Source organism: Sardina pilchardus, chromosome 22, assembly GCF_963854185.1.
Source record: "Sardina pilchardus chromosome 22, fSarPil1.1, whole genome shotgun sequence".
Lineage (NCBI taxonomy): Eukaryota > Metazoa > Chordata > Actinopteri > Clupeiformes > Clupeidae > Sardina > Sardina pilchardus.
Genome location: NC_085015.1, coordinates 11,305,993 through 11,326,910, shown reverse-complemented (window position 1 = coordinate 11,326,910; position 20,918 = coordinate 11,305,993). Strand labels below are relative to the sequence as shown.

The window sequence follows — 20,918 nt, the reverse complement described above, 5'->3', positions numbered from 1 at the left end:
TATACAGACATCATGTGAACAACCTTTACTCAAAGCATTATTTCACTTCTTTACCTTGACCTCAGGAGGGTAGAAACCACCAGGATAAGAGATCCTTTGTCGTGCAGATTTAAAATCCATTTGATAACTGCGCAAGCGGTGTGCAAATTTGCGAATGGTTTCTTCACTGGACGGGTCCCATTTCTGAAAGATGAGGTTCAATAACTCTCTCGCAGAAGCATCCCAGGTTTTGGAAATGGTCTTTTCTGCAGACTTCACCCAACTTGTAAACCAGTCTCGAATTGTCCAGCAAGGATTAATGTGGCCCTCATAAAGGTGCAATTCTGAAACATGAGAGCCATTGATGTCATAATATTGATAAATAATTATATCTGCCATTTCAAATTATTGGTATAGCCTAATATAATACTGAAATATCATAAATAAAGGTCAGTGTGACCCTACTCCACTACACTGAATATTGACTCTTGTCTATGTATAGCTTCCATATTATAATCATTGTCATCTTACCATTGCCATCAAATGGAATTGCAATGCTCCTCAAGGCCATTTCCTCTATTTGTTTTCTGTGTTTCTGAATCCCATACTTGTATGTGAATACAGCGCCTTTTATGAGTAATCTTGCATCTACAAGCCAAGTTGCTTCTACTAATGTTCCACCTTTTTCAAGATCTCTGAGCAACAAAGAAACATATCAATTAAACCACATGTGGTTGCATGTGAAATGAATGAAAGAAACACATACCGGTACATCGTGCAACATATCTACTGTATAAGACAGAAAAAAATAAGAGGATAGAGGTCCTCCTAATTTGAAAATGTCTGCAAAAATTCTTACAGAAAATACTCACATGCAGTTGACTACAATAAGTGAAAATGTTTCTTGCTCAGTGAGTAAGAGCAGGGTGTTATGATCTCTGTTGAACCCAAATTGTTTGTCCAACACTGCATACATATGGAAAGTGAACACTGGAATTCCAGGGGGTGTCCTGACCGGGGATGGCTTCCTATAAGGAGGAAATATCAATATGCAATAACATATATGGCTATATGGAGATATTGTATAATTATTGATTCAGTGTCTAATAAGCCCATGTGGGCTGGGCACCAAAAAAGGTGTTTGACACTTAAATAAACAATATCAATCAATCAATCAATGTAATAACACATTTAAATCATTACAATGACAATGATTACAATCAGAACATTATCCTGTAATTTCTTTCTCACTGATATCGTTATCATCATGCTGTGATTGTGATGATTGTGTTGCATAATGATGTTTTTAACCCTGGCCATTCATTAATTGTTAATACAAATTTATGTTAAAGAATAAAATGAGGTCAGTTGCCATTGATGGGTTGCTGTAATAGACACTCATTTACATTACATTTTAGGGCCTGTTTGCCAACTGTACGATACTGTAACGTCAATCAAAATGTAATAGGAAATAATAGGGTTTGAGAGGTTACTTATATTTACCAGTTTTTCATTGAACTTATAATATGTATCTTTACCAAGATATGACATGACCTATGTCGTGATATGAGATAGCAATGGGCAACTTACCTCGTTGGTTTATTTTCTATTTCTTTCCCTTTACTGCTCTCAGCTGCAGCTTGAGCGTATGACTTTTTCCCTGCAGGCGGGTCAGTGGATGACCCCAGGTGCACGTCCTCCTCAGTGTCCATCTTCTCCACATCTCTGTCTTGGTTCTCTGATGCTTCTCGCAGATTGGCCTTCTCTGTTGCTGTGTCAGTGTCCTTCTCTGATGTCTCCTGTTTCTCCTCCTTCTCAGACACCTTGTCACTATCTTTCGCCTTGACTAGTCCGTCTCTCTTCAGAGAGCCCCGTCGTCGTTGCTCCTTCTCAGGTGGCGAAGGCTCCTTCTTCCCCTCACTGGCTGCTGCTGTTCCAGATTCCGTCCGCTCCCGTGTCTGCACTACGGTCTCAGTGAGTTCTCCTGTCTGGGTTCCCTGTGACATCTGAAGGACTGAGTCGGTCTGGGTTTGTACGTCTATCCCTCGATGTCTCCTCACATTTGGGGCGTCGTCGGGTTTCCCGGTCTCCTCCTCAGGACCTTTACTAGCGGCCTGGCCGTCGCTGGACTTCTGGGCCGTCTCTGGAGCAGTCTGACCCGTGTCCTCCTCGTTCTCTTCTTGTGTCATTTCAGTAATGCAGTCCTCCTCTTGTTCTTGAGTACTGATTGAAGCAGTGCTAGCCTCTGATGGCTGAGCCGCCGCTTCTTTCTTCTTCTTCTTAGGCTTGTTGCCCTTCTTCTGGTGGGCCTGCTTTTGGGCATCTGGCCTGTTCTTGTGTCCCCTCTTCCTCGTCATACCTGCGTGACCAATAAGATAAATGTAACTCTCACTGTGTGATGAACACACTCCATGCTCCAGCCCCCAAAACAATGTCTGCCATCCACAATTCCTTCTCAGATGATGACATTGCACTGATGACATTGCACATTTCATTATGTGTGTACCTATTCTGAGTGTACATGGTTAGGCCTAGGCTATATCTTACAATCCTGGGATTATTTCCTGATGGACTTTGGCAGAGAGAGTGTCCTGATACAGCAGTGTTAAAGTTGTCAATTGGGGATTGCATTCTCAGACATCATGGTGAAGGGCGGCATGGTGATGGCCAGCAATCGGACCCGAGATAAGATAACTATTTCATATCATTCCTCGTCCTAAGTTTCATTTCCTCATTCATTAGCCTAGTGCGCTTCATAGCCTGGTTTCACAAGACTCACTCACGAAGGTGAGCAGAGAGTAGGCAGACAGGGCAGGACCAGGCTAGAGCAAATAGCACTGTCAGGGTATCTTACGCCATGAAACTTTTAAAGCACCTACAGTGCATGAAATAAAACTGTGTTCTCCAAGTAGGTAAATGCAGAACATTATGCAACAATTCGATTATGGACACAGCAATTGCACACACACCGCAGCATCGTAAAGCCTACTGTTAGGGCATAGCCTTCAACGGTAGTCTATAATACACTAACCTACACTGTATACGCGGTAAAGCAGAGGAAAATAGTGTAGGCTACATACCTGGGCTAAGAAGCCAGTGCCTCGTTCAGAAAGAGTTGTCAAACTCTTCAAAGTCCTGATTTCATGCGTTTTATTTCAGCGGCGTATCCAACAATGTCTTCAAGTTTCACATCTTGATTGAAGCAAAATGTATTCTTATATTGTTTTAACTAGGCCTATATAACTTTTGTATATACCTAAAACAATTTCAGATAGGATGACACCACCCGATAATAACCTAAGATGCAACACTGCTGTTGGTTCACTTGCTAGAGTCGCACTGAGCTTCAGGAAAGATTTGGAGAAAGTAATAGCGCAGTGTTTCGGTTTCGTTTCCGTGGTTGTTTTCGTTATCCTATAAAATGACAAGCCTGATTATTAGGTTTCTGAACGAGATTAACTTAAACGTATCTTCTTCCAAGTACCATAACTCTAGATCAATCGGACAAGCCATTCACTAAAAGCAAAAAGTGATCAATCTTAATTCCAATTTTGTAAATAGTAATTATATAAAAACAAAAACATTATCTGGTGTTTAGTGAAACAGCGACCCCGCTCGCTTTCAGAAGCAATAGCCTACAATGTTTCCTCTAAATAGAAACACACCATAAAGGTTGTCAATCCTGTTTCAGAGGAACTGTCACTACATGACTTCCCTTCCATCATAATAACTAACATGATTGCCACCCATGACTGGGTGTACCCATCTTATTGAACTGAACAAGACCATTATAATACTAACTTTGACCTGGCCAGGATTTTGAGGGTTAGGCTACCTAAAGTAATAACCCTGGAAAACCCCTCATTAACATCACGAGAGACCACAGGACACATTATGAATTATGTATTGTACACATCATTTATTGCTAGGCATTGACGTTCTCTACCGGCTGTACTAGACTTGACAGCTCTTTATTATTTATCTCAGAAATCACACCTTCCATTAATCAGCTTACATACTTATATACATTGCATCCATTCAGTCTCTGGATCAAAAAGGCCACAAGTGGTTTTCCTGTCGTGTCATTACAGTACACTGCTCTCTAATCTTACATTGCAACAGAGGAACTGTATGTGTATGAGTATGTGTATGTGTATGTGTAGGCTATGTGTATGTGTATGCGTATGTGTATGTGTTTGTCTGTGTCCATAACATCTGTCTATGCTGCATATGGTTATTGTCAATGGATTCACATAACAAAATCTTGTCTGAGTAATTATTGCACCTGTCAACTTTGTGTGTGTGTGTGTGTGTGTGTGTGTGTGTGTGTGTGTGTGTGTGTGTGTGTGTGTGTTTGTCCCATTTTGTGGGGCTGCTTATGCCCTTGAGTTGCCTGAGGACACAGGCTTTTTGACCCGCCTGATCACCACTCTGCTGCCCCTGCGGCCCTGTCTACCCCCCTCCACAGCGGGCTGGGGCACCTCCTCCTCCCCGGGCAGCGGCCTCTCGGGTCTGGGTGGCGATGGGCTTCTACCCGCCCGGGCATCGTCCACAAAGGCCTCCACGTCCTCAAACTTGGTGGTCAGCTCACCGAGACGCTCCTTGAGTGCGTTGAACTCTTTGTAGAGGTCACTCAGTGCCTCAGAGAGAGGCTCGATCCTAGAGAGAGAGAGGAGGGGAGGGAGGGAGAGAGAGAGAAAGAGAGAGAGAGCAAGAAAATGAGGAGATTAAAACTAGAGAATACTAAGAAACTAGTCTTTATGTCCTTGGAAAAAAATACTTGCTAGCTTAATTAATTAATTAAACTTATTTACAAAAATATTTGTGCATTGTGGACTAGACCATCATATAACAACAGCAAATTAGTTCGGTTTGGTCTTTTCATCTAAGGAACTCACCTTGCGTAGTCGGGAAGCACAGTGCTGTGATCATTCAGGAGAAGGTCTTTGACCTGGGTCATGATGGCGTACTTCCAGTTATCCAGCACCAGAGTGAGGTTTGAGCACCCCCTAGTGTTCACCTTCATTGCTGCAGTTTAACACACAACAGACAAGACATGATGTACTGTAGGCTACTGCATTTCTCTCTCTCTCACACACACACACAAAATACAAATCATAATCTCTATAAGAATGGCCATAAAAATGTATAAGACAAATGTGCACACACATGTGCGTGCACAAATACACACACACACACATGCATACACATGCACGCACACACGCACATACACACACAGCTCACCCTCAGTCCTGTAGTCCCACTCCGCATTCTGTCTGCGGGACTTCTGAGTGACAGCCAGAGTGATCAGCGAGAGTACCACTACAGCAACCCTCATCCTGAACATCACACACACACAAAACCACTCAGAAACCAATGATCATCTCTCTCATGCTCTTTGTTAATTCATAGGTGGGATTAGAAGTTGCCTTTCCTTTAAAAGTGAAAAAAAAAATGTTTTTTGAAAAAACACTTTTTTCTTATCTTCTGTAACTCTTTGCTAAATTCCCAAATAGTGCTAAAATTAAGCATCAGAGTATAGAGAATAGAACTGAAATAAAAGTGGAATAACTGAAGTAAGATGGAAGAGAGAGAAAACATATGCCCTAAAAAACTATATTAGCAATGCTATTCCCTTTCCCAAAACTCCTAAAGTTCAAAACAGAGACTAGTATCAATCTTTTGCCCTCATAAAAATACCTCTGCCTTTGTTTAAACTCCTCAGGAGATCTTGGAATCAATAAAGAAGTAATGGGACTATTTTCATTATTTCAAATTTGTTGTCCAATTCTTAATCTGCAGAATTCCGTGCAATTTATAATTAATTTGTGCAGACACTAAGCTTCACATACCTTACAGAGGAAATGCGCTTTTCCAGAGATCCTCAGAGCTGTTAATATCCCTTTTGGTAGTGATTATAGCACCAGCACGCACGCCCTTATATCCATCTGCCTAGCAACCCACCCCTCTCTCCCTTGTTGGAGAGTTTTCGTAAAAGAGAGGTGTGTCCTTTCAGAGCAGCCCCCCCCCCCCCCCCCCCCCCACACACACACACACGCACACTCCATACACTTCCATCTTCCATTATCTCTAGATTCCTTTTCATAGGGATTTGATCACTTCCAAACACATACGACGGACAGAGAGAATGTGTGTGTAGTGTGATTTTAGAGATTATGTGAACAGAAAGGCACAAAATGTCTTGACATGCTGCTCGCTTGATATGCATGTGTGCACTTGCACCCGTCCACCTAGGCCTGTGTACGCCTCTACATGCTTCCACTGACAAACATACTCCAACAAGTATGAATGCTCGTACTGAACAAAGAGACTGATCTCAGCTCTTACCCTCTCTGATGCTGACTGATGATGGCAACAACAGAACCTGATAATGTAATAAATCCCTGATAATGTAATAAAAATTGCACTTGAATCCATTGAACATGTAGGCTAGTAAAACCCGATAATAAAGTACACCCAATAAACCCAATAAAGTACATAATTTCCCAATAATATAATACACTATTGCATTGCATTTAACAGGAGATTATATTTTTACCTGTCTGTGTGTGCATGTGTATTGCAGCTGCATCTTTAACATATTTATATCCCCTTTATTCATTTACCGTACGCTTTAATCCAAAGCAATTTACAGAGAGAGAATAACATTGAAGCTACTGTAGAGCAGAGGAGACTATAGCTAGGAATTAGTGCTTCAGTCAATACTATTATGCAGTGTAGCTTATACTACAATAGGCCTACTACATACACGTGCCTAATCATGATACAGGTGGAAAATAGCAAATATCTCAAACCTGGCACAATGCTTATTCTCTTATTGCGCAAGGTTAATGTCTAATTGTGTGCGGTCTTGAACTACATAAACTAAACTAAACAAATAATGCTTGCAGTGACTGAGACATTTGCCAGCTTAATGGGACAACTAGAATTTGACCTTGTGGTCTCCTGTACTTTTCGAGAGTTACCAGACAGAGGGCAGTGAAGGTCAAGCGAGGGGGCAGAGGGCATCATGGGCTGACAGAGAAGGTCGAACGCTTGAGGAAGGGCAGAAGAGAAAGTGATTAAAACACTTAGATGTGGAACAATGGAACAAAAAAAATGGGGAAATAGGAGAATCATCAAGAGACAGGAAGAATGTAGAGGAAAGGAAGGTCAGGAACATATTGATGGCCAGGGTCCACATGTAGAATATAAAGTTACGATTAGCTCATGTGGGCCCGAGGGGTCAGTAGTGTTTGATGTCGACGGCGCTCACCTCTATGGCGGACATTCCAGAACTTCATCTGCGCAGCATCTGTGATCCCAGAAACGTCCACCTGAGACGAGTCGCTCTCTCACACACACGGGCGCGGAGCTATGCACAGACAGGCGCAACTTGGCCCCGTAAATACTGGAAGGGACTATGGTTCGCATCTGTAACTGCAGATTGCAAGAATATGAATTCAAGTAGTTCCCCGTTTAATTAGAAAACTGTGTTGAAACTCGACACACACACACACACACGACACATTTAAACATTTATACCTTGATGAGTGATGAGAGTGATAGGCTTTTCCCTTAGGTGGGGAGTATACCCAAGAGACAAAACTAAAAAGCAAGACATAAGAACACTCTTTTATTAATCAGTAGGCCCGTACTAGCATCTAGATTTCTAGGCTAGGCCTGTACTCTTCTGGAAAGTAAAACAAAATAACTCCCCGAAACTGGAGCACCGAAACAAGACAACTGGTTTGAGACTTTGAAAGAAAGTCCCCTTAACTTTCAGATTCATGGCAACATGTAAGTGAACACATCCCTACCATCAACAAACAGCAGAGACGTCACATCCTTTGAAAGGTATCCATTTTTATTGTTTAATTGGTATTTCTGAAAACGCCAACCCAACCTACAGCATACAATTGTAAGGGTGTCCTTCCGCTCTGGGTCAGTAAGCAGTGCAGTCAGCTTGAATTTCACTTTGGGGAGGGAGGGGGGGGGGGGGGGGGCACAGCATCTTCTCCTCAGGAATGGAGGGAGGCTGGTTGAGTGAGGGGGTGAAATGTTCAACAGATTAACCTTTTCTCAATAGCAGGAAAGAAAAAAAATAATAATTTTTGCTTGCTCTGCACCAGAATTACTCCCAAGCACTTAAGTTAAATGCAGAATTCATAAATCATAAATAGAGCATAACTTAGAAGCCATGGTCCCCCCCTGACACCCGTCCATTACTCTCACTCCCTTGAAAATAAATAGAACAGAAGGGGTAAGCTTTTCTGAACACACAAGTGTTATGCCAAGGAGGAACAGATGAGAGTGTTCGAGGAGCAGCCATGGAGAATCTCATCCAAAAGACTTCTCCTTCCCTAGACGTACCCTATATGCGCAGCGGACTGCAGATGTGTAAAACAACATCAGTGGATGACCGAAGTTTTTGTCTGAGAGGAAAATACAGCAGCCTCTCTTGATTTTCTTTCTCCTTTTTTTTTATTCATTAGAGTACATGTATTCATTTTTCATATATTTTTTTTTCAAGTGCTTCAAAAAGCAGTCCAAGAACACTTTTTTTTAGTGGGTATGGACATTTCACACTAGTATAGTGCTGGAATGAAGTTTTTGGAGGTGTTCTGTTGTTGCTCTTCCTTAGATGGGGAGTTAAGGAAGAAGAAAAACTGCCTAAACTGTCCTCCACTTCCTCTATCCCTTCTTCCCAGCCCCTCGCCCACCTCCGACTAGAGAGAGGATGATATTTCTGACCTCTCCCTGAGGGCATACTAATGCCGGTTCCGTAGAGGCCAAACGGTGAAATGGAAGCACATTCTCCCAAAATCCCTCACCGCACACACACTCACGCACGCACGCTCCCTCTTCAGATTGATTGGGGCTCGGAAAAGAGGGGGAGATAATGAGAGGGAGGGGAAAGAAGTCAGAATTTGTGGATAGGGGAAAGCGAGAGTGAGCCAAGTCAGTTATAAGGGGGGAAATATTGTCTTGAATAGGACAGGTTCCAACCAAAAAGAGAAGGGCAACTTTAGAATGCAAATCGCTTCCGTTCCAAAGGTATAAGAAAGTGGGTCCACCAACCTCTACAATTAATCCAAATTATACAGGCAAAGTATCATGCTTTATACCATACTGCAAGTTGTATCAAAAAGCAGGTCCACCTCATCTTTCAAAAATTCTACCCAAGACGTTTTAGGCTCAGCTGCGTTATAATGAATTTCCTGTGTGACCGCTATTTGGACAATGATGATTTCTAACCTTGCTTTATCTCCTCTGAGAGCCAATGCACTAACCTCGCTCTCTCTCTCTCTCTATCTCTCTCTCTCTCTCTCTCTCTGTATTTCAGAAGTCAGAGGAGTAATGCCAAAGATCAAATTCTGTACCAAAAGCCTTTGTGGTCCCAAAAAAGTGCCAAAAAAATCCCAAAATTGACAAACCAAAGCCTGGTGAAACCAGAATCAAAAATGGTCATCAACCAGTAAAAGTGACGGTTCAACATCCACAAGGATGTTTGAAATGGTTAACTTTAGTCTATTCCAATTGTAGTCCATTAGGATAAAAGGAACCATGGCCCAAATGGGACCCATTTGTACGCGGTACAGCAAAGCTGGGTTGCTGGCAGGTTGGGTTGAGGGTGAAGGTTTGGGAGTTGGGTTGGGTTGAGGATGATACTCAGTGCGGCCCGAGTGGAACTGTTACAAGAATGCATCTCATTTCTGTGTGGTTCATATGGTGTGTGGGGGGGGGGGACAAAACAAAAAAACAATTCTCCTTCAAGTCCAGAATCCCACTGCAAGATCACTAAGAAAAAAAATGAAGTACAGGTTTCAATATCTCGCATGTAACTATTACACCGTACAAGAAGGAAAGGAAAGCGAAAACAAATGACACGAAAAAAAAAAAGAAAGCGTCGCATCAAGTTAAATTAACAGTGTCATTCCTGAAACTCATATGTACACAAATCAATTTTCAAGGTCGGGGGAGAGCTAGAGATTGGACCGATTTGAGTCATAGTCCAGATTCAGGAGGGTCTTGATGTTCTGATGCTCAAAAGAGCAAGGGTGGGGTTGGTTGGGGGTAGGTAATGTGGGACTAGGGGGGTTAGCGAGAGAGCCTCATCAAGGTGCTTTACCTAAAAACATCCCTGCTGAACTGCAAGAGCTACGCATACACAATCATTTGTTTTTGTTTTGTTTTTATGTCGTTGTTGTTGTTGAAGTGATCAAACACTGCACAGTGACGCTGCTTGTTGCCCCCGTTGGCCGTCTGGACTGGATATTGCCGCAGTTGCCACGCACCCCTCAACGCTGTCCGTGAGATGGGGGGGGGGGTGTATGTGTGGCTGTGAAGAGGGCAAAGGGAGGGAGTTATGGGGGAAGGTGGGGACCAGGGGCGAGAGGCAGAGAGTGGGAAAAGGGGGGAAAGAGAAAGCGAGAAAGAGGGGGATAGAGAGAGAGGGAGAGAGAAAGAGAGCGAGACTGAGGGAGGAAGAGAGGGAGAGAGATGGAGGAAGCGGCCCAATCTGGCGCCTGATCCCAGGCGCCGACGCAGTCGACGGTCGTGGCGAGGACGGGATGCCGGTGCCCTCCCCCCTGGTGGCGGGGAGGCCTAACTGCGGGGCAGGCTGCACATCTCGCACAGCTCGGTGCCCGGCTGGTTCATGAAGGTGCAGTGCAGGCACGACCACATGGACGAGGACGAGGCGGGCGCCGACGGACCGCCCATGGCGTAGTCGCTCAGAGACTCCGCTTGCTGCCCGCCCACAGTGCCTATAAGCACACACACACACACACACACACACACACACACACACACCACACACGCACACGCACACGCACACGCACACGCACACGCACACGCACACGCACACGCACACGCACACGCACACACACACTTAAGGAAAGCTCGGAAAACTCCAAATATGAAACTACTGAATTTAAGACACACTAATAACGCAAAGATAAATAGACCAATACACCTTTCCCTATTCTCTGCCCCAAGGGCTTAAACGGTCATATCGCAATGGTCTTCCTTGGACAAACATCAGAATAAAGCCAGTTTACAAGAGTTTTACAATGATGTATAACTTGGCACACATTACAACAGTCTCTGTCTGCAGATTCTTGTCGTTCAGGTCTGATTAAGAGTAGGCCTTCCGTTAAGCTTGACAGGCTTTCAAGACCTATTTACCCACAATGCATCAACGACCAGATCAAGCAGTGAGTCATGTCCCAATGACGTTATAGTCTGAATTACATTTTCGTGATCAAAAGCAGGTCTACCGTTCACCTTTACAGGTCTTAAAACACTGGTACAGACGAACGTTGAGGAGGGTCACAAAAACGTGCGTAACAGGGGAGCTATCACCAGGCACGTAACTGAAGCGTTCCGTTCGCGACGCGTATGCTGGCGCAGTTAATACAGTAATTCCCCGCATATAAGCATTGTGTATAAGCCGCAGGACAGTGTTTTATGCAAGTTAAAAGAAACAAAAGCATATTAGCACCATATTTACTGCCCCACTGTATTAACCTCATAGCTGAAGAAATTTTGCAAAAAACTCTAATCAATGGAAGTCGCTACACCAGACGCGACAGTAACACGTACATTCGGAAAAAAAAAATAGACCAGTCTTCTAAAATGGATTTTAAGTGTCGCGAACGGAACGCTTTAGTTACGCGCCTGGTGTAGCTCCCCTGTAAGACGGCAGAAGTACTCACTACAGAGCTGCTCGATGGTGGCCCACTGTTCGGACTTCTTCCATGTCAGTGCCAGCTCCTCGTTGGAGGTCTTCACAGCGTCCAGCAGGAGACCGATGCTGTCCTGTTAAAGCACAACGACACACAGAGATGAGAAAGGAAGGGAACGGCGTGCCAAACATGATGACATTCTTCATTAGACACGGTGAGAATAAAAACATTTAGCCCTGAAAGTCTCTCTAGAAGTCAAGAAGAATTCAGGATTTCTTTCAATGTCGTATCCCATTATAGAGGTGTTGTGCTTTGGCTCATCAACACTGCCAGGAGAGGTCATGAGGTCATGAGGTCACGAGGTCATGTTGCCTGGACACACTGAGCAGCATCTCTAAACACATACAATTACCAACGACAACACCAACTATTCTACACCACGATTGGTTCCAGACACAAACAGAGCCAGTTAAGACGAAATCCCCCATGTGCAACTGGGTAAATAAGTTGTTATCTGTTATTAAGGAGTGAAGCTACGGAGGTCGGTACGTAACCCTTCAGCCATCTATGCTTGACAACATCGATTACACAGCGAAACCGTGTAAGACACGCCGAACCCAGCGCTTGGTTCGTCTAATATGCCTCGAGCCTGGCCACCATCTGTGCTTCAGGAGGGAGCGCTTGGCTGGGCCTCTTTACAGTGATAACAACGGGGGTAAAAGAACTGTTACGTAATGCTTCAGACTTCGACTTCCTCGATAACACCCCTCACCAGAGACAACACCACATGTTCTGGAACATTCTGGAGGGCCTACAGGGTAATGGGGATGTTTGTAGATGAGCGTAACTAACGTGGGGTTAGATGCTGGGGGCACTTCTCTTGCAAAGGTTTGAAATAAAAGAGCTGGCCACGGCGGCGAGCTGACCAGATGCCTGTGGTGTGGAACAGAGAACACCTGGCAACGTTGCATTCCGTTCATGGTGGGATGAAAAGGCAACGCAGTTTTACCTATAGCGCATTTCAGACACAAAGGCAATTCAATGTATGTATGTAGACGCGCAAACTCACCCGTAAGGGCATAACTTCGTTAGTCACCAGGAAAAGAAGAAGGTGGAAATCGGAGATGATGTCCAAGAATGACGAGGCAGAGCACTGGGAGAGGTATGTCGCCAAACTGTGGAAGTCCTGCAGTCACACACACACACACACACACACACACACACACACACACACACACACACACACACACACACACACACACACACACACACACAATTTTAATATGGGCTATGAAAAACAGATTGCTTTGTAATCAGATATGCATACATCAGTACTAAGCAGATACAGATGCACATTCAACAGCTTTGATTTTCAATGCCTACTTAGCAGAGTGAGCATGACCACTTCAATAGCGGCCAAAAACCCAGCTATTAGACAAACAACTAGGGCAAAAACAAAACTGCAAAAGCCAAAGGCTTTAAGATCATAGCTTGGACGTTACCAAACAAACGTATGATATGCACACTATGTTAGAGAAGTACAATGACTCAATACCATCTGGAACAAAATATCTTCATCTGTTGGTTGTTAAAACTAAACTTTTTAAAAACACCACCCGCTCAGCGAAAACACTTCTATATACGTTTTTTCACTGCAATGGCGAGGCCTTTTATGCATGGCTTCTCCAAAGCTAGCCTCTCATACTTAAGTGCTAATGGCTCTGAATGGGGCACGTCTTTGAGAGACTGCTGTGCTGGACGTACCTGTGTCTCTCCCAAGGCTTCTCGGTTCTCCCTGGGGAAGCGATGTGTGGAGGAGAACGTGTACTGTGGGTCCTTGGGGAAGGTGGTGGTGATCTGGTGGGGGTCAAAGGTCAAAAAGGAAGGGAGATTAGGCATGCTGGCATGTCTTCACTTGTACCATCAGAAAAGGAAAAAGGCCGCACTTCGCAAATTAACTTGTTTTATTGCACAGACGTGTTTCGGCTTAGCGCCTTCCTCAGTGTGCTTGAGCGAGTAAGCATATATGTTTGGCCAAGCACTCTAAAAAGTAACATAAGAGACGGAGTGAAGCCTGCTCCCACCACACAAATACACTCGTACCATCTCACTAACCTCTTAAGTAGGGTTCAGAACCAAAGATTCGCGATGAGACGAGCCACGACGTTGTAAAACCTTGCAACTGCGACTATACATGTTGAATGCTTTGCGACGGCTTGCAACATTTAATTCACAACTCGGTCTCATCGCGTCGGGAATCTTTGGTGTGTATTGGGCATTACACTTTACCTTCACATGGTATGTTTTACTGCTTTAAATGGCTCAAGAACTTAAGTTTGGCATCTAGGCTCATAACATAGGCTAGTCGCCCAAACCAAAGAAAACGGTCCACAAATGCATAGATTGTGTTACGTCCAGACTATTGATTCAAACGGCCATTTCAGTTGCAGTGGTTCATTCATTACAAAGAGAAACAGTATATAAATGAACTCCCACTGGCTAATGCTACCATAAAGTGAATGGAGTAAGTCATTGACTTGGCCAAGTCCCTCAAGTTTGTCTTTGGCAGGAATGGTGCGAGGCCTGGCGATTTACTGCATTCTGGCACCAAATCAAGCTACGTCCTGCCAAAAGATGGCAGGGCCTTTCATAACTGGCATCTAGTGGCTCTTTTGGGCAGACCCATTCATGCCCAGAGCGAATTCCTCAACGGGAACAAACAAAAGCACTGCTGTCATTTCAATCATGAGATATGTGGTCCTGTCCAAAACGCGCTTGTGTCCGCATGTTCCCAAGCTTTTCTCAAGAGAACAAACACCTTTCGGCACGCATGCCACAGTCAAAACGGCTTCATTCAAGTGCAAGGTCACATAGACACAGATAACATGTTGACAGTTTCCACTCCGGGGGCTATGGCAACCAAAACAACAGGCATGTGGCTGCATTTGTTTGTGCACGAATGGAACTTCGCACAGGTGAACAGGAGCGGAGAAGAATGACGCCATGAGGGACTACTCTTCACCCTCAATCAGTCTCTCCGAAAGGACATTTCATGTTACTCTTGTTACACTTCACATCTACAGTACTGTTGTGCATTCATTTTCTACTGTTGTTCAGTTGTTTACTCGCAACAAGTGGCGTTTACTCACGTCTATGATCAGGTACTCCACAGGTAAGGGACGGGCTAAATATGTGATGTCGTTGCCAAACTTGTCTTTGTCCTGTGGGGAGACATAATGATAAAAGGAAAAAGCAATTCAGTCACAGATCAGGAGATAGGCCAGAGAGTCAGGGGAGCTTAAAGATCTCTGGCAGTCATTCACACACACAGCCAGTCACAGGTGTTCTGTGGAGCAAAAGAGTGCAGTGAAGCAGATGATGGTGAACCGGGAGCACTGTGTGTGTGTGTGTGTGTGTGTGTGTGTGTGTGTGTGTGTGTGTGTGTGTGTGTGTGTGCACACAGGGGTAGACCTCACAAGGAGATCTAAGAACACTGTGTGGTGGCTGCCACTTGTCAATGGTTCCGGTCACTTGGAAAAAGCAACTGGGCCTAAGGGCCTAAGGTCCAAACACAGCAGTGATGACAGGATAAGGTGAAAAGACAAGAGCTGCATCAAGTCTTGTAGAAGAGCACGTTCAGTACTGATCCAAAAACTAGGTCAAGTGTGTTTCCATTCATACATTTCAAGAAAATGAGGCAAGAGACTGAATTTGATATCAAAAATTTAAATCTGAGTCAGTTGACTTTAGGATACAATGACAATTCTGTGTAGACATGCAAGTGAACACATTTGTCTGCCTTTGGTGTTCGAGTATATGTTTGTGTACCTACATCACACATTATGCCCTTTGAAGAACACGGACACAAGCACAGTTTGCTAGCCTCTTTGATGTGAATCTGTGTGTGTGTGTGTGTGAGAGAGTGAGTGAGTGAGTGAACGTACCTTATAGAAGACGTCAGGCACGTACTGCTCGGTGCTGGACTCTTTGGCGTAGCCGAGCTCGGGCGCGTCTCGGCAGGGCAGTAGGCACTCGTCGCGTACCAGAGCCTGGCACTGGTTGGACGTCTGGTAGCCCTCAAAGTGCACCTGGTTATCTGGGCCCCCTGAGATAAACAGCACCCACACACAGACAGGTCCACGGGTCAGTGAGGCGAACGAGGGGATGACAGCGAGGTCATCATCATGGGGTTCCCCATCCAGGGAGCACACATGCTCATATTTCATAATCACATTTATAGATAGATAGATACTTTATTGATCCTTAAGGGGAAATTCAATTAATGTATTTAAGCTGGAACAGGGGGACTATACAGCTTCTACAGCACAGTACTGTACAGTACAGTACTGCAGCAATTAGCTTCCACTACAATCAATGGAACTGACACCAGACGTGATGGTGGTGTGTACGTTTGAAAAAAATGCCACCCGTCTTTTTTGCACTTTGCGGAAGGAGCTTTTTACTTGCTGACCCAGTGTAGCCCTGACCTAAGCCAGAACAGGCCGCCATTTACAGTGAGGGTTCCCACTATTCACACTCCCACAAATTCCATGAGTTTTCCTGACTTTCCCTGACAAAAATTGGTATAATATAATGAATGGAAGAGTTGCAGATTAATAAATTGGCATTGAATAAACAAAGTTGGCTTAACCACAACTACTCAAGCAAGCAGTGAAAGCCAATAACCAGATAAACACAGATTCTGAGTGGAAATATATTTGTATTAAGTGTATTTTGGCAAGCACAAGCTACTACAGAATTCCCTGATACTCCATGACTTTGCCCAAAAAATGACGACTTTCCGTGTCTGGAATGGACTTTCCAAAATTCCATAATATTCCAGAAATTCCATGACAAGTGGGAATCCTGTACAGTGATTTTAGAACTGCTCATGGGCCCTGTTAGGCACTATGGGACTCAGCAGAGGCCTCGTGGGGCAATACGACACTTAGTGAGGACATAACAGTGGGAGAGATCATTTACCTGTGGCTACTACTGTGACAAACTTGGAGCCAAAATGGCCGTCGGGGGAGAGGCGGCAGGCGTTGGGTTGCTGGTTCTGGAAGTTTCCGGCTGTGATGCACTCCTCAGCACTCAGGAAGTATGAGTCCTAAAGAGAGGAAGGCCACATCATTCCACTACACTAAACACACTGACTGAAAAAAGTCCCCAAATGACACTCTGATGGGAAGTTGTGTCCAACTCTTGAGCAACGATGACACTCTCTGAACAGGAAGTTATGCCCAACTGCCCAACTCTTGTGCACTCATATTAGGTATTGCAAGTACAGAAGCATGCAAATCGGAACACAGCCAGTATTACACAATTGTGCTTAGTGATAGTATGAAGAACGTACTTTATTCCTGGTGTAGCGTACTGTGCCCTTTCTAGTGTCCTCAGACAGGAGGTCTGTGAAGATCCAGCCCACCTGAGTGAAAGAAGAAGGGTACGATTAGCCCATTACCATGGAAACAACCGTCTACAGCACTTGCTACATGGAACCCGTTCATCACTGCACATGACTGTGGATCTGAGGTATCCATCACCATGACTACCATTCATACTAACTTGACGAGCTGATGAACTACTGTAAGCTAGAACAGAAGTAGCCAGGAGAGTGTCACGGATGCATGGTCACACACACACACACACACACACACACACACACACACACACTGTGAAAACCAGGAGTTAAGAGAAAGGAATGCAACACAGGCAGACAGGCAGTCAGACAGACAGACACAAATACACACACACACACAAAAGACCACATGCTCACTCTCCAACATGTAGGCATATGGAGGGCATTTAGACATCATGTGGAGTGTGTGGAGAGGAGAGCGCACAGGGGAATGTGCACTTATTGATTAGTGCTGCTGGGGAGAGCTGGGGGTGTTGGGGCCTCACCCATAGCTGCCAGCTATGCTCACTGGGAATGGATATATGCAAACAATTCTGGAGGCACACACACAACTCACACACACACACACAGTCAAAGCTGCTGGGAGGATGACATGACAAGCAGAAACCTGACAGGGACGCCTACCTGACAAACAGACGGTGATGGTGGCATGTGTGTGAGTGTGTGTGTGTGTGTGAGTAACATGAAACCCTTGGGTAAGCCAACAGCTGGGTTTTCATGTAAGTCTGCTTGACATTGGTATCCTGACAATGAAGCCTGGGTGTTTGAAAGGCCAACCCTTGTTAAGCTGATTGCGTCCATACTAGAGAAAAGCTCTAGAACAATCCAGAGGCCAAGGGCAGCAACGCTGCCAGTATGACCCACAGTTGCAATAGACATACATTTGCAGTGTCATTCCAGAACACAAGAACACATTCCAGAACACAAAATATTCATGGTAAACACGAGGACACCATTCCACAACCATAACATGAATGCTAATGGCTTTAAAGGAACATACCAACTGTTTGGGAAATTAGATTATTTGCAGTCCCAGAGTTAGAAGAGAGGATATACATGCCTCTCTTCTCTGTATGTGCAATAACCCAGTCTGACACCATTAGCCTAGCTTAGCATAACTCACTGGTAGTGAGTGAGACCAGTTAGCCTGTAGCTGAAAGATTATTTCTCCACAAATCTGGTGTGTTACTTTAGAAGCTTTGTCATCACTAACTTAATAGACCTCTGAAATTCGCCTAAGTATAGGGCGATCTGGTATCTGGAGATTTTTACAATGGGAAAATAACACAGAGATTTGGAATTATCACACCTGTTAAACTCAAAGACTTTTGTAGGCGAACTTCAGAGGTCTACTGCTGACTTAAAACATAGTGGTTCTGGTTATGTCATCTGGGTCGCGCTACGCAATCAATACCTTGCGAAGGCCCAGCTTGGCGGCGATCTCCTCCACGGCAGCAGCTTTGGGGTCCTCCATCAGCTCCAGGCTGTTCTGGGTGGCCATCTGGACAAAATGGAGGTGGTGAGTAAAGCGCAACACACTTTACCATAACTGTGCCACACAATGAGGTCCGTGGTCAGCCAGAGAACCACTAGAGAGCATCCACTCATTTATGGCCCCAAACAAACTGATCACAAGTAGAACCTACAGTGCATTTCGCTGTCATTAACATGAAGCCTTCGCCATCTAGTGTTACAAATATGCTACTACAGATAAAACATGCATCCGTGGGGAAACTTGGCACAGTCAGATATGTATTTTACTTGAAAAAACAAACAACTTAATTATGCAGTCTGGGAGCTGTGGCGCAAGCAGCAGTGTCTGGACCACATTGGGGTGCCAGAGGGGACCCGGGTTCAGGCTAGCTAGACCAACCCCTGGTCATCTCCCGATCGCACCCCTCGCTCTCTCGCTCTCCCTCCCACCACTCTACGGGGTCCTATCCAATAATAGGACTAAAAAAAATAAAATAAAATAAAAAAAACCCGTTCCTTGCTCTCTAACCTTCAATTGTGGAGGCTTGCAATTAAAATGAACCCATCACAATCTATTATTCCAAATATGCTGCTCCAGACGAAAGCATACAGTTGTGGGGAAGCTCATCATATATTCATTTGCCTTAAAGAGCCAAACCACTTAATTATGCTGTTGCTAAGCAACATTCCCCTCTTTACAGTCTTGGCCCCTCGCTCTCCGTCGCTCACCTGTGGGGGCTCGTAGATGGCGGCCACCTCGGCGCGGATGCCCAGCGGGATGTCCTTGTGCTCCGTGTACCTGCCGTACAGGTAGCCCATGCGCTGGCTGCCCGTCTTCCTCCAGTAGTCCAGGAAGCGGTCGGCGATGGTGTGGTTCTCAAACATGATGTTGTCCACATGTCTGTATTTCTGTAAAACAAGAGGAGGCGTGTGGGGAAATTTCCAGTAATTAGCGTTTTAATGACGGACTGAGGTTGTTGTGGTCCAACTGGCTACACTTTAAAGCATGACTTTAAAGACATTAAAAGGATGATCTCAGTTATTTATTTATTTATTTTTTTAGTCTGACGTAATAACAACTTATCTCTTATCATTTCAGCTCTCTTTCTTTCATTTATGCATTCCATCAATATTACCTGTTTTACTATAAATAATGGTAAGACTTTGTTTACATCAGACTTAATTGCTCTCTTGCTTGGCCAGGATGCTTCTGTGCTTGTAATCGTGTGCATCGTGAATAAAGCTTTGTTCTCTGCTGTATGGTCGAACAATACAAATAGCATACATGATGGCTGGCTCCAAGTAATATTTGTTACGGCCCGGCCGCGCAATGTCTTAACCCCGCCCATTTTGCAATTACGGGCCTATGTGCTCGTTTCCTCTCTTCCTCTGTGTGCCCAGGTGTGCCTAATTTGGAGGTGGATATAGGACCAGCTCCGTCTGTGCTTGGGGCGGCAGCCCTCCTCCCGGCGTTGAATTGGATTTCGTTGCGTTACCTTTGTTCCTTGTACTGACTTACACCTCATTTTGCGTATTTACCATTACACTGATTCGCACCACACTTTTATCGTTATTTCTTAATATTAGTTTATGTTAACTTTACTTAATAAACTCATTCATTATTATTATTATACTGCGTTGGTCTCCCCTTTAATGTACATACTAGAGCCAGTATGTTACATATTCAACTTGATCATCCAAATGTTCACATGTAAGGGGCCGTTGACACCAAGACCGATAACTATGACAATAACGACAACCAAGTATCACTCTAGCTAATATGAATGACAAAGTCCATGCATTAACGATAACAACATGGAGAATGATATCGCCAGTGTCACTTTCAGTTAGCTTTTATTGGTGTGAATGGCCCTTATGAGTGTACGGTGGTAGGCCCTTTATCCAAGCGAATCAGTCCCGACACAGTACTGGATCAGTGAGTTAGAGGTTTCCAAAGCCCTTACTTGTCTGTTGAGCGTGATGGCACTGGGCTGGCATTTAGTGCAGATACCCTCGGGCCAGGGCGGGTGCCCCTCGCAGCCTGACTTAATCTTACAGCTTATGTTCTCCAGCGCCACAAATTTGCCCCTGCGGAACAAGAGGAGAAAGGCATGACATGGCATCTCAGCAGCACACAGAAAACACCCGGGACGTTTTTGCCTATGTCTGTCTGTCCGCTTCTTGTCATGATTTATGCACCATCATCTGTAACTACATACTACTGCTCTACTGCCATTCCGCGGCAAAGACAAAGGTTAGCGAGTTCGTTATAAATATGCAACAACATGCATGTCTCAAGCTCTCAAGTAATCCAACAGCAGCAGTGAGTATCTCAGCTATAATTTAAATGCGTA

General features: G+C 44.5%; 2 protein-coding genes across 2 annotated transcripts in view; both read right to left on the bottom strand.

Moving 5' to 3' along the window:
• The window catches only part of rnf213b (ring finger protein 213b), a 38,763-nt gene extending 35,404 nt beyond the window's left edge, over positions 1 to 3,359 (bottom strand). Inside the window, exons 1-5 of the mRNA XM_062526971.1 lie at positions 3,060 to 3,359; positions 1,570 to 2,338; positions 852 to 1,007; positions 511 to 674; positions 55 to 323 (exon numbers count right to left, since the gene is read on the bottom strand). Of these exons, the coding sequence (XP_062382955.1) occupies positions 55 to 323; positions 511 to 674; positions 852 to 1,007; positions 1,570 to 2,336 (1,356 nt within the window). The 5' untranslated portion in view covers positions 2,337 to 2,338; positions 3,060 to 3,359. The remainder of the gene's footprint in view (positions 1 to 54; positions 324 to 510; positions 675 to 851; positions 1,008 to 1,569; positions 2,339 to 3,059) is intronic.
• Positions 3,360 to 7,825: 4,466 nt separating this feature from the next.
• nploc4 (NPL4 homolog, ubiquitin recognition factor) overlaps positions 7,826 to 20,918 on the bottom strand; it is a 19,370-nt gene continuing 6,277 nt past the window's right edge. The window contains exons 7-17 of the mRNA XM_062525988.1: positions 20,529 to 20,652; positions 19,294 to 19,473; positions 18,506 to 18,592; positions 17,026 to 17,097; positions 16,653 to 16,779; positions 15,614 to 15,774; positions 14,819 to 14,890; positions 13,434 to 13,526; positions 12,739 to 12,855; positions 11,700 to 11,802; positions 7,826 to 10,748 (exon numbers count right to left, since the gene is read on the bottom strand). Of these exons, the coding sequence (XP_062381972.1) occupies positions 10,588 to 10,748; positions 11,700 to 11,802; positions 12,739 to 12,855; positions 13,434 to 13,526; positions 14,819 to 14,890; positions 15,614 to 15,774; positions 16,653 to 16,779; positions 17,026 to 17,097; positions 18,506 to 18,592; positions 19,294 to 19,473; positions 20,529 to 20,652 (1,297 nt within the window). The 3' untranslated portion in view covers positions 7,826 to 10,587. The remainder of the gene's footprint in view (positions 10,749 to 11,699; positions 11,803 to 12,738; positions 12,856 to 13,433; positions 13,527 to 14,818; positions 14,891 to 15,613; positions 15,775 to 16,652; positions 16,780 to 17,025; positions 17,098 to 18,505; positions 18,593 to 19,293; positions 19,474 to 20,528; positions 20,653 to 20,918) is intronic.